Genomic DNA, 12,305 nt, shown 5'->3' on the forward strand with positions numbered 1-12,305 from the left:
GAAAAAGAATTAGTGAAACAATATTTTTTGCCATATTCTTGAAAAATCATGATTTTTCTTTCTTTCATAAAATAAATATATGCGGCTCTCAAAAACAGTGAGAGATTTAATTTCGAATTTCGCACATTTCCACACTTTCTATCTTCAACTTAAAATCCCAAAATTCACACAAACTCAATTTTGTTCATCATCTTCACCCTGATACACAGATTCAACTAATCATAAATCTCACTCAATGCTGTAAGTATTTTCTTTTCTAGTTCTCACTATTTTGTTCATTTCTTATGATTATGTATAAATAAATGTTCTAGATTCGTAATTTCCAGATTTAATACTTGATGATGTTAATCAAAGGTTTTCTAACTAATCAAAGATTTCGATGTATTTTGTTGAATTTCGGGCGAACTTTTAGGTAGGATTCTCATTTAAAATCTGTAAAATTGTTAAAATCTTTTCATTATAATTGTCCAAATTAACCTCAATTTTAGTTGCATATTATCTTTCTTTCTTTGTATTTAAATTGAACTTATAATAATCCTATTTTCCAATGGAGATCATTTATAGGTCCTAAATAAGGAAATTGTGTTACCTTTTTATGTAATTTTCCCAATTTTTTTTACTGTTGCTGTAAGCAGGCCTGAAAGTGATTTTTCACTGACTCTTCTTACTACAAACAGAGAAAGAACAAGAACTGAGTAGTAAATTCTGCAATTTATGTGTTTGGGGTTGTAGACTTTAATACTTCATTGATTCAGACATATAAATGACAATGCTTTCAATATCTTGTGCAACTCAGTCTCCCTGCGTAGCCAGTGGAGCTATCAAACACTCCAAGTTAACTTATGTTGATAGTTGTAAATATGGTAAAAATGTTGCTCAAAGTTTAGGAAGATGGGATGTGGATCATAGCCTTGTTTTTGGAGAGATTGTGAAGAATGTCTTAAAAGGTTCATACAATAATCGTAGAATACGAGTTTTGGCTGCTTCCACTTTTCCAATTATTCAAACAGTTGATAAGTTAGCCACTTATTTATTTAGGACAGAGAAGGGTGGACATGTAAAGGTTATTATTACTAGGTTAAAAGATGGAAAGTATGGAGTTAATATTGAAGTTTCCTCTTTGCAACTTAATGGTAATGATGATGTGTTGATTATGAATTGGGGAATATTCAGATCTGATTCATCGTCACTAATACCTTTGCAGTCGAGTTATTCTAGACTCTTTGAAACGATTTTTGTGAAAAATTCAGTTGAATTGGAGTTTGATGCAAGCTTAGCTCCTTTTTATGTTTCATTTTTGTTAGAATATTCACTTAATGGCGAAAAGATTGAAATCAAAAGCCATAGAAATACAAAGTTCTGTTTCCCGGTGGGGATAAAATCCGGGCGTCCCGCCCCTCTCGGTATTTCGTATTCAGCTGATGGTTCTATCAATTTTGCTCTTTTTTCTAGAACCGCAAAAAGTGTGATTTTGTGCCTATTTGATGACGATTCAAAAGAACAGCCTGCTTTAGAGATTGATCTAGATCCTTACATTAATCGATCTGGTGACATATGGCACGCATCATTAGATAGTGCCATGAACTTTGCGTCTTATGGTTATCGATGTAGAGTTGATAGTCAAGGAAAGTCTAATGTGAGTTCGGTTTTATTAGATCCGTATGCTAAAGTTATAGAAGAAAATTTTCTTGGGAAAATTTGCAGAGAACCTAGTTTCGATTGGAGTGGTGATGTCAGCCCTAAGTTTCCCATGGAGAAACTGATCGTTTATCGGTTAAATGTAAACGACTTCACGAGAGATGCATCTAGCAACTTAACAAACGATATCGGTGGGACGTTTTTGGGTGTTAATGAAAAGTTACACCACTTTAAAGATTTAGGTGTTAATGCAACATTGTTAGAACCAGTAGTCCCATTTGATAAGAAATTAGGACCGTATTACCCTTCCCATTTCTTTTCACCACATAATTCGTTTGGACCTCCTAATTCAATGAAAGAAATGGTAAAGAGATTACACGCAAACGGGATCGAAGTTTTTCTTGAAGTTGTGTTCACGCATACTTGTGCAGAATCATCGTTGTCCAAAATAGATAAACCGACTTATTATATTGACAAAAATGCCCTCAACTGTGCCCACCCGGTTGTTCAACAACTGATCCTTGATAGCCTTAGACACTGGGTGATCGAGTACCATATCGACGGGTTTAGTTTCATCAATGCTTCTTCAATGTTACGTGGGTTGGATGGCGAAAATCTTTCTCGCCCACCTTTAATCGAAGCGATCACGTTTGACCCAATACTCTCAAAAGTCAAACTTATCGCTGATTCTTTCGACCCAATTCACAAATCTATAAAAGATTTCAACTTTCCTCATTGGAAGAGATGGGCTGAAATGAATACAAAGTTTTGTTGTGATGTGAGAAATTTTCTAAAAGGCGAGTCTTGTTAGTAATCTTGCAACTCGGTTATGTGGGAGCGGTGATATATTTTTAAACGGTCGTGGGCCCGCTTTTGCGTTTAATTACGTGGCACGTAACCACGGGTTTTCGCTTGTTGATACGGTGAGTTTTAGTAATGTTAACGAGTTAAGTTGGAACTGTGGCGAAGAGGGCCCCACAAAGAATAAAACCGTTCTTGAAACTAGACTCAAACAAATTCGTAATTTTGTGTTTATTTTATATATTTCTTTGGGTGTTCCTGTGTGGAATATGGGAGATGAATGTGGTCAGTCATCAGGGGGTAAGGGTTCTTTGAACCGAAAACCGTTCAACTGGAAAGCGTTACAGACAGGTTTCGCTAATCAAATGATTCAGTTCATTTCGTTCTTGAAAGCGTTAAAAGTTAGACGAAATGATCTTCTTCAGAGTAGGGAGTTTTTGAAGGTCGAGAATATCGAATGGTATGGTCCGGATTTATCTCCACCAAATTGGGAAGATCCCAGTAGTAAATTCTTAGCCATGAGTTTAAGGGTTGACCGAGTTGACCAAGATGATGAAAATGAATTAACTGGTGACATGTTTGCTGCTTTTAACGGCGGAGATGGTCCAGTAACCGTGATGTTGCCGCCACCTTGTGTAGGTTTTGTGTGGGCCCGGTTGGTAGACACGAGTCTTCCTTACCCAGAATTTTTTTCTGCGAATGGTGAAACTTTTCTTGAGAAGATACCGGGATCACTTAGTTATGAAATGGGGGCTCATAGTTGTGTGTTGCTTGAGGCTAGGAGATTAGATTGTTAACGCTCGCCATACACTTTGTACCGGTATGTTTTGTTGTTATTCTTGATCTTTAATCTTTATTTTATCATAAAGGATTTAGGTTTTTGTAATTATGACAAGTAAAAATATTATATATTTCATATAATAACGATGTTACACTAAACTGATAACCAGATAAATAAGCTGATCCAAACGCCTCTTTGTTTTAACATGGCAAATTGGATCCTTTTTCGTACAGTTAACTGTTTCATCTTAAACAACATAGCAAAGTTACAGCTAAATCGATTTCAAAACAAGTCAACATAGCAAAGATACAGCTAAATCTCGATCAAGTCTGTGATTTTGTGACAAATAAACACACTTCAGGGTGCCGGCTAAAAAGCCCTAAATAATGAATATGGTTTACAAATTCCTTTCACAATAAATCGAAAATAACCGAATCGTCATCGTCACATGATTGAAACGATTAAATGAAATCAACGAATCAAATTAATTGTTTGATGATACATACCACCTGAGCTTCTGCGAGGCATGTTGATTTGAGGCGGCGAAAGCTATAGAGAAAAAAATAAGATAAAATATATTTTAGAGAGAAAATATAATAAGCTTGCGAGTAACCCTCGACCACTTGGTTTGTGTTTTTATAAAATTAGACCGAACGAAGTTAAAGAAGAGGTGATAATTTCAAACATGTAATTGGTAGATCCACACATAAATGTAGTTACTTTTCAGTTATACCCTCCAATATTTTGAAATGAAAAATTTGTATAACACATTATTAAGCGTAACTTAGTGAATTTGTGTGTATCTATCAAATACAAGTTTGAAAATATCAATTCCCTAAAGAATATGAACATTGATCTGACACAAATAACAATATGATATTACCATCCACGTATATATAGATACATTTTTTTTTTTTTAATTAAAAGCCAAATCGGCAAACCAAAACAACAATGTGCAGCCCAACAGGCCCACCAGACAACAAATACACGACCAAAAAAGGCAAAACCTAGCCTAAACAAACTAGGCTAACTTTAAGACACCATTCTCCCATTTAAGCTTCCAAACTCTAGCAGCAACTTGAACACCCCTTGAATTCTTAACCTTCAACTCACACAGCTTCAAACGAACATTCAACTGAATAATATCAATCAGCTCAGCATCACTTCTAGACGATTGCTTGAAAACTCAGCAACTGTTGAAACCGGTCTTACTCTACTCGCTCAATCACATGTACCACAACGTTTTTGGCATTTTGCTTTTAGAACTGCAGTATATCTTATCAATCGAATGCCATCCAGAACAAACTCAGCAACCTCACCCTTTGAACATGTGTTCAAACATAAACCTGATTTTTCATTTCTTCGAGTTTTTGGGTGCCAATGCTACCCTCATCTTCGTTCATACAACAACCACAAAATGGATTTTCGATCTACACCTTGTGTATTTCTTGGTTACAGTACTGCCCATCATGGCTATCGATGTTTCGACCCAAAGTCGGATCATATTTATATAGCCCGTCATGTTCGATTCAATGAGCAATCTTTTCCTTTTACACAATCTGATACAACCATTTCTACACATCCAGTCAATCCCTACATCTCTAAATATCCAAATCCTACCTCACAAACTAAAGATTCACCTTCCACAGTTCCTAAAACTCATTCTGTCCCACCAGAACCACAAAATACCACCACTACACCGCTTGGACACGGCACGATCAAACCACCTATCATTCACACATATCATCGTCGCTCAGAAACCTCCTCATCACTACCTAAACAAAGTCACAACCAACTACCTCAGACTACTGCTACGACTACCACCATTACCACAAACACTGAGCCACCTCCTCGTTCTCGACCAGCCAATCTTCGCCCCAATCCAAAACAAATCCACCAACATAAGGTCACCTCCTATCATACAAGAGGTCCCTCGTCCGACACTGAACCAGCAAATTTTACCATTGCTAACAAAGATCCTCACTGGCGTAAAGCCATGACTGAAGAGTATTCAGCGTTGGTGCGGAATGGTACTTGGTCACTAGTACCTCGTGTTCCAAATTCTAATGTGGTTGATTGCAAGTGGGTATACAAATTAAAACGAGATCAAACAGGGGCAGTACAACGTTACAAAGCACGTTTAGTTGCTAAAGGGTTTCGACAACAACCAGGCATCGACTATCAGGAAACATTTAGCCCCGTTGTAAAATCAACAACCATTCGTGTTGTTCTCTCCTTGGCTGTGTCTCAGAAATGGTCCCTCAGGCAACTTGATGTACAAAATGCCTTTTTACATGGTGATCTTCACGAAACAGTTTATCTACAACAACCACCGGGATTCGTCAATTCAGCTACACCAAATCATGTGTGCCTCCTTCACAAAGCCTTATATGGATTAAAGCAAGCACCTAGAGCATGGTTTCATCGACTCTCTACAGCACTTCATTCTCTTGGATTTCATGGGTCGAAAACGGATACTTCCTTATTTATCTACTCTAATGGGAACACTCTTCTATATATGCTTGTGTATGTTGATGACATTATTTTAACAGGGAACGATACAAAGGAAATAGATAAGGTTGTACAAAGTCTCAGCCGCTCATTTGCTATTAAAGACATGGGTAACTTATCTTATTTTCTAGGGATTGAAGTCACAAGGAATGGTAATGACATGATTCTATCACAACGCAAATACATCCGTGAACTTTTGGAACGCGCCGACTTATCTAATGCTAAACCAGTTTCATCTCCAATGACAACCAACGCCAAACTTGCTCTTGGTGATAGTGCAACATTTGACAACCCTGTTCAATATCGTCAAATTGTGGGTGCCCTTCAATATGTTACATTGTCTCGACCGGACATCACTTTCGCAGTCAACAAAGTCTGTCAGTACATGCATTGTCCCACGATAAATCATTGGTCAGCAGTTAAACGAATTCTCCGTTATTTACAAGGCACTGCCAATTATGGTTTACGATTTATGCACGACTCCGGAACAGTGCTTCATGCCTATACCGATTCAGCATACAACTCGCTGACTAGCTTCTCTGATGCTGACTGGGCAGGTTGTCCAGATGACCGTCGATCCACGGGAGGATATGCTATATATCTTGGTTCAAACCTAGTATCATGGTCTGCTCGAAAACAAAAGACTGTCTCTCGATCCTCAACAGAATCTGAATACAAAGCCCTAGCTGACACGGTTGCAGAACTAACATGGCTTCAAGATCTATTACGTGAACTTCGTGTTCCTGTTAAATCGGTTCCTACCTTATGGTGTGATAACCTTGACGCTACGTATCTCTCAGCTAACCCAGTCTTTCATGCACGTACAAAACATGTAGAAGTTGATTTTCACTTTGTTCGAGAAAGAGTTGCTCAACAAAAACTTTCAGTTCAGTTTATAACTACTGATGATCAGATTGCTGATATCTTCACCAAGCCATTGTCCTTACCAAGATTTCTCCAGTTACGATCCAAGCTACAGGTTGTTACCCGTCCTTAGCTTGCGGGGGAATATTAGACAACTATAATTGTATAAGGTTATACTCTAGTTATAGTATAGGGATATATTATGTAATTGTTCTTCCTATATAATGGAAGCTTATGTAGTGATATCAAATGTACCAGAACATACAAGTTCAATATCTCTCTTCCTCTATTCTATCTACTTATACAACAACAAAAGGATGATCAACTTTAACTGGGCATCGTATCTTCCACAATCTATCATGTATTGTGGTAAGTGGATCCTGTCAATAATTAAGACAGTAGGATGTCAACATTATGTATATAAGTATGTGAAAAGTAAAAGAATGACGAAATAATATTAATATATTATATATTATTATTATTATTATTATTATTATTATTATTATTATTATTATTATTATTATTATTATTATTATTATTATTATTATTATATATATGGTCATGGTATATATATAATGTAGTACTACATACCCTCCACTCATCAAGCTTCTTAAACTCGAGCCAACTTTTGTGGTCCTCTTCCTTCAAGGGAACTTTGTACACATTTGGAGACTTGACGTTTTTATCCAAAATAGGTGCATCAGCAAGATAAACTGATATATATATATATAATCCAAAAATACTCTCAAGAACTTATGGCTTATGCAACCAAGAACATAAACAAGCTACTTAAATAACTCCAAATGTTAGTGTGCAGTAAGTAAGATAGACAATGATATTGTTGTTTCAAGTGGATAGTGGATACCTTGTTTATCTACCGCCTCAATTTTCTTCTTATTTGAACATACTGAAATTACAAACAAACAAAAAGATGCTTCATTAGGTGATAAACACAAGGCAGGTGATACAATACACTTACGACGTACATTGTCCAAAGATGGAGTATTACCGATATTGAATCATACCTTTCATAGGTTTTTGTTTTGTTCCCATTATAATATTTCTGTATTTTTCCATAACTGCAAATCACACGCCCATTTTATTGTTAATTAGTCCACAACCACAATAAGAAGGAAGAAAGGTGCATACATGTAGGCAGCAATTACTATATATATATATATATATATATATATATATATATATATATATATATATATATATATATAAAGGAACATGGAAGTGTAACTAAACTTTCATATTTTTGTAGTAGCCTACAAAAAAAATTCGAGTGGCTACCTTGTTTATCTACTACCCCCTTGATTTTCTTCTTATTCTTATTTGAACATACTGAAACAAACAAACAAACAAACAAAAAGATGCTGCATCAGGTGATAAACACAAGGCCTAGCTTGCCAAAAGCCAGAAACTGAATCATACCTTTCATAGGTTTTTGTTTTGTTCCCATGTTGATATTTGTGCTGCATTTTTTCAAACCTGCAAATTAATCAGACGCCCATTTTATTGTTAATCAGTCCACAACCACTATAAGTAAGGTGCATACATGTAGCAATGTATATGTCAACCAATATATCACAGCGCAAAATCACTCTAGCTCTCCAGTAACATAGAGGCCTTATAATCTATCCTCTCAAAGCTTATTGCTTAATTAACTCAATAAGATAAGCTGATAAACTAGTAGTACTATAAATTAGCTTATTAGACTAATGATGTTACACTAAACTGATAACCAGATAAATAAGCTGATCCAAACGCCCCCCAAATTGGATCCTTTTTCGTACAGTTAACTGTTTCATCTTAAACAACATAGCAAAGTTACAGCTAAATCGATTTCAAAACAAGTCAACATAGCAAAGATACAGCTAAATCTCGATCAAGTCTGTGATTTTGTGACAAATAAACACACTTCAGGGTGCCGGCTAAAAAGCCCTAAATAATGAATATGGTTTACAAATTCCTTTCACAATAAATCGAAAATAACCGAATCGTCATCGTCACATGATTGAAACGATTAAATGAAATCAACGAATCAAATTAATTGTTTGATGATACTTACCACCTGAGCTTCTGCGAGGCATGTTGATTTGAGGCGGCGAAAGCTATAGAGAAAAAAATAAGATAAAATATATTTTAGAGAGAAAATATAATATAATAAGCTTGCGAGTAACCCTCGACCACTTGGTTTGTGGTTTTATAAAATTAGACCGAACGAAGTTAAAAATATAAGTGATAATTCCAAACATGTAATTGATAGACCACACATAAATGTAGTTACTTTCCAGTTATACCCTCCAATATTTTGAAATAGAAAATTTATATAACACATCATTAAACGTAACTTAGTGAATTTGTGTGTATCTATCAAATACAAGTTTGGAAATATCAATTCCCTAAAGAATATGAACATTGATCTGACACAAATAACAATATGATATTACCATCCACGTATATATAGATACATTTTTTTTTTTTTTAATTAAAAGCCAAATCGGCAAACCAAAACAACAATGTGCAGCCCAACAGGCCCACCAGACAACAAATACACGACCAAAAAAGGCAAAACCTAGCCTAAACAAACTAGGCTAACTTTAAGACACCATTCTCCCATTTAAGCTTCCAAACTCTAGCAGCAACTTGAACACCCCTTGAATTCTTAACCTTCAACTCACACAGCTTCAAACGAACATTCAACTGAATAATATCAATCAGCTCAGCATCACTTCTAGACGATTGCTTGAAAATTCTGCAGTTTCTCTCCTGCCATATATAATAGACAGTTGCCCCCAACACCAATCTATGAATAATACTCCATATATTTCTTTTGTAAGGACTGGACTTGAGCATATTAATAATGTCACCAAAATTATCATTTAGGCTTATCAGCATCAACAAAACCTTCATAGAACCCCAGACCTTCTTTGCATACATACATTGAAAGAACAAGTGCTCATGGGAATCCAAACAACATCTGCACAAATCACAAATATAATTTCCAGTAGGATTCCATTTCAGAATCCTGTCTTGAGTCAGCAATCTACCTTTTATAGCCAGCCATAAAATGAAGGAATGCTTAGGAATAGCTTGACTATACCAGACTACATGATTCCAATCAACCTTTGGACTATCCTCCCTGAGATCTTCCCATGTTTGTTTAATGGAAAATTGGACTTTCTTCATATTATTGCACACCCATAACACCTTGTCCTTCATATTAATTTCCAGACTAGGTTGTCTAATATTATGAAGAATAGGAAACTTATTCATCCACTCAATAGGCCAACTCCACTGATTATCCATAACCATATCAGCAACCTTTAAATTGGTATTTAGTCTAGCTTCATGGATGTCCCTTTGAGAAATATGCTCACATAATGGCCCAAATTCATCCCATTTATCATACCAAAGAGAAAGAGATGAACCATCACCTATGGTATGAAAAGTATGCTTCCTAATCACATTTCTAAGCTCCAAAATTCTTTTCCATCCACAACTATCATTAGGCCCAGGTTCCACATTCCAAATACTTTGATTTTTAAGCTTAACAATGTTTACCCATTTTACCCACAAAGAGTCATTTTGACCCACAATCTTCCACAGCTGTTTAGTGAGTAAAGCATCATTCCACTTTTTAATATCTTTCAAACCCAATCCCCCTTGGTCCTTTGGCTTGCATATTTCTTTCCATGCCACTTTTGCTTTTCCTTTAGTTAGCTCACCTTGACACCATAAAAAGCCTTTGAATAATTTTTCAATATCTTTGACCACACCAATAGGAAGATTATATACAGAGGCCCATTAAACTTGTAAGGAAGCCAAAACTGAAGCAATAAGCTGAAGCCTACCAGCAAAAGACAAATGCCTATTTCGCCACCCTTCAATTCTTCTTTTGATCTGATCAGTAAGGTATTTACAATCTGTTGCAGACAACCCTTTAGCTAGCAAAGGGACACCAAGATATTTCATTGGTAGTTTTCCTACTGAGAATGGCATAATATTCAGAATAGCTTGTTTTTCACCTTCATCTACACTACCAAAAAAGACAGTACTTTTTTGAAGATTTGGAGAGAGCCCAGACACACTTTGAAATTCTTCCAAAACACTTTTAATCACCTGTACAGATTTCCTATCTCCATGGCATAAAATCAATAGATCATCTGCAAAACATAGCTGGACTAATTTCAGTTTTTTGCATCCAAAATGGTATCTGAAATCTTTATTATCATTTGTTCTAGCCACCATGATCAAGTTTAAAACCTCCATAACTAGAGTAAACAAGTAAGGAGACATAGGATCCCCCTGTCTAAGACCTCTCCCACCCTTGAAATAACCATGATTAACACCATTCACACATACAGTGAAAGAAGCAGACCTTATGCAAGTCATAATCCACTTTACCATAATATCATGAAAACCAAATTTGACCAGAATTTCACTCAAAAAATCCCAGTTTACAGTGTCATATGCCTTCTGGATGTCAACCTTCATAGCACATCTTTTAGGGCCTTTTTTCCTATTGTAACCTTTAAGCAATTCTTGAGCTAGCAATATATTATCTTGAATGTGTCTTCCAGGAATAAAGGCACTTTGGTTACAACTTACAACAGAATCCAGGCCTTCTTTAATTCTGGATGTCAGGATCTTACTAATGCTCTTATATAACACATTGCAACAAGCAATGGGTCTAAAATCGGAGACTTTATTAGGAGTGTTAATTTTAGGAATCAAAGCTATCATTGTAGCATTCCATTCACCTAGCAACTTTTCATTCCTAAAAAACTCTTTTATAGCTATGCAGACCTCATCACCTATAATATGCTGCCAAGCCTTTTTGAAAAAATGAGATGTAAACCCATCAGGCCCAGCTGCCTTGTCACTATCAATGTCAAAAACTGCACTTTTTATTTCCTCATCAGACACCTCTCTTACCATGTACGCAGCTTGATGCTCAGTCAACTTATTAGAGAAAATATTGCCTAACTCATCAATAGGGACCACATTTCTAGCTTCTCCAAAAAAAGACTGAAAATGCTTAACAAATTGAATTGGTATCTGGTCTCCTTCATATCTATTTCCCAACTCATCACAAATACCAACAATTCTACTTTTTTGCTTCCTAGACTTTAAAATATCATGAAAATAAGCTGTATTTTTGTCACCATCTGAAAGCCATTTAATTTTAGCTTTCTGTTGCAGCAACTTTCTTTCATCTTTTAAGGCATCTTGGTATTTATTTAAAATTTCTATAGCTTCATTTCTCAATGTGACATCAAAAGGATTCTTGTCAATAAGGGCTTGCTTTTCTTTAAGTTTGGATTTCAAAACAACAACATTATCAAAAATATTCCCTTCTTTCCAACTCAGCTTTTTAAGATCCTTTTTCAGCCCTTTTAACTTCTTTGAAACCTTGAACATATTGTGACCTTCAACTTGCATATCCCACCCTTTTTCCACAACTAAATGTAGATACATAGTTGTTAGTTGTTGGTGTGTTTTGATAAAACTAAATGATTTAGCACTGATGATTCATAATTTAAAAATAGTACCGAGCCTATGAATAAAATTTGCTCTGAATGAAAAATAAACTCTTTGATAATTATTTAAAGTCAACAATAAGAATTGAGTAAAACGACCTTATTAATGTGCAGGGGCGAAAGTGTGTGGGGGCAGAGGGGGCGGCCGCCCCTAGTGGATT

The 12,305-nt window shown here is 35.8% G+C and overlaps 2 protein-coding genes and 1 pseudogene across 2 annotated transcripts; 1 reads left to right on the forward strand and 2 right to left on the reverse strand.

Annotated features, from left to right (window-relative positions):
• The first annotated feature begins 124 nt into the window (after positions 1 to 124).
• On the forward strand, positions 125 to 3,376 carry LOC139899337 (isoamylase 2, chloroplastic-like; annotated as a pseudogene).
• A 1,067-nt stretch (positions 3,377 to 4,443) lies between these two features.
• On the reverse strand, positions 4,444 to 8,790 carry LOC139903001 (uncharacterized). The gene is made up of 7 exons (XM_071885755.1): positions 8,670 to 8,790; positions 8,033 to 8,089; positions 7,892 to 7,942; positions 7,621 to 7,674; positions 7,461 to 7,502; positions 7,187 to 7,308; positions 4,444 to 6,975 (listed from the first exon to the last, which is right to left on the reverse strand). Exons 1-7 carry the CDS (start codon positions 8,689 to 8,691, stop codon positions 6,895 to 6,897), a joined length of 429 nt encoding a protein of 142 aa, XP_071741856.1. The 5' UTR covers positions 8,692 to 8,790; the 3' UTR covers positions 4,444 to 6,894.
• Positions 8,791 to 9,190: 400 nt separating this feature from the next.
• LOC139902613 (uncharacterized) lies at positions 9,191 to 12,082 on the reverse strand. The gene is made up of 2 exons (XM_071885221.1): positions 10,456 to 12,082; positions 9,191 to 10,368 (listed from the first exon to the last, which is right to left on the reverse strand). The coding sequence occupies exons 1-2, from the start codon at positions 12,080 to 12,082 to the stop codon at positions 9,191 to 9,193; spliced, it is 2,805 nt and encodes a 934-aa protein (XP_071741322.1).
• Positions 12,083 to 12,305: the final 223 nt, after the last annotated feature.

The sequence above is a fragment of the Rutidosis leptorrhynchoides genome, chromosome 3, assembly GCF_046630445.1.
Source record: "Rutidosis leptorrhynchoides isolate AG116_Rl617_1_P2 chromosome 3, CSIRO_AGI_Rlap_v1, whole genome shotgun sequence".
Taxonomy (NCBI): Eukaryota; Viridiplantae; Streptophyta; class Magnoliopsida; order Asterales; family Asteraceae; genus Rutidosis; species Rutidosis leptorrhynchoides.

Coding starts and splice junctions, on each gene's coding strand:
- LOC139903001 (XM_071885755.1), bottom strand. CDS start 8,691: ATGCCTCGCAGAAGCTCAGGTG. Junction 8,090..8,669: donor GCCTCGCAGAAGCTCAGGTG/GTAAGTATCATC, acceptor ATTAATTTGCAG/GTTTGAAAAAATGCAGCACA. Junction 7,943..8,032: donor AAAACAAAAACCTATGAAAG/GTATGATTCAGT, acceptor TGTTTGTTTCAG/TATGTTCAAATAAGAATAAG.
- LOC139902613 (XM_071885221.1), bottom strand. CDS start 12,082: ATGTATCTACATTTAGTTGTGGAAAAAGGGTGGGATATGCAAGTTGAA. Junction 10,369..10,455: donor TAGGCATTTGTCTTTTGCTG/GTAGGCTTCAGC, acceptor GTGTGGTCAAAG/ATATTGAAAAATTATTCAAA.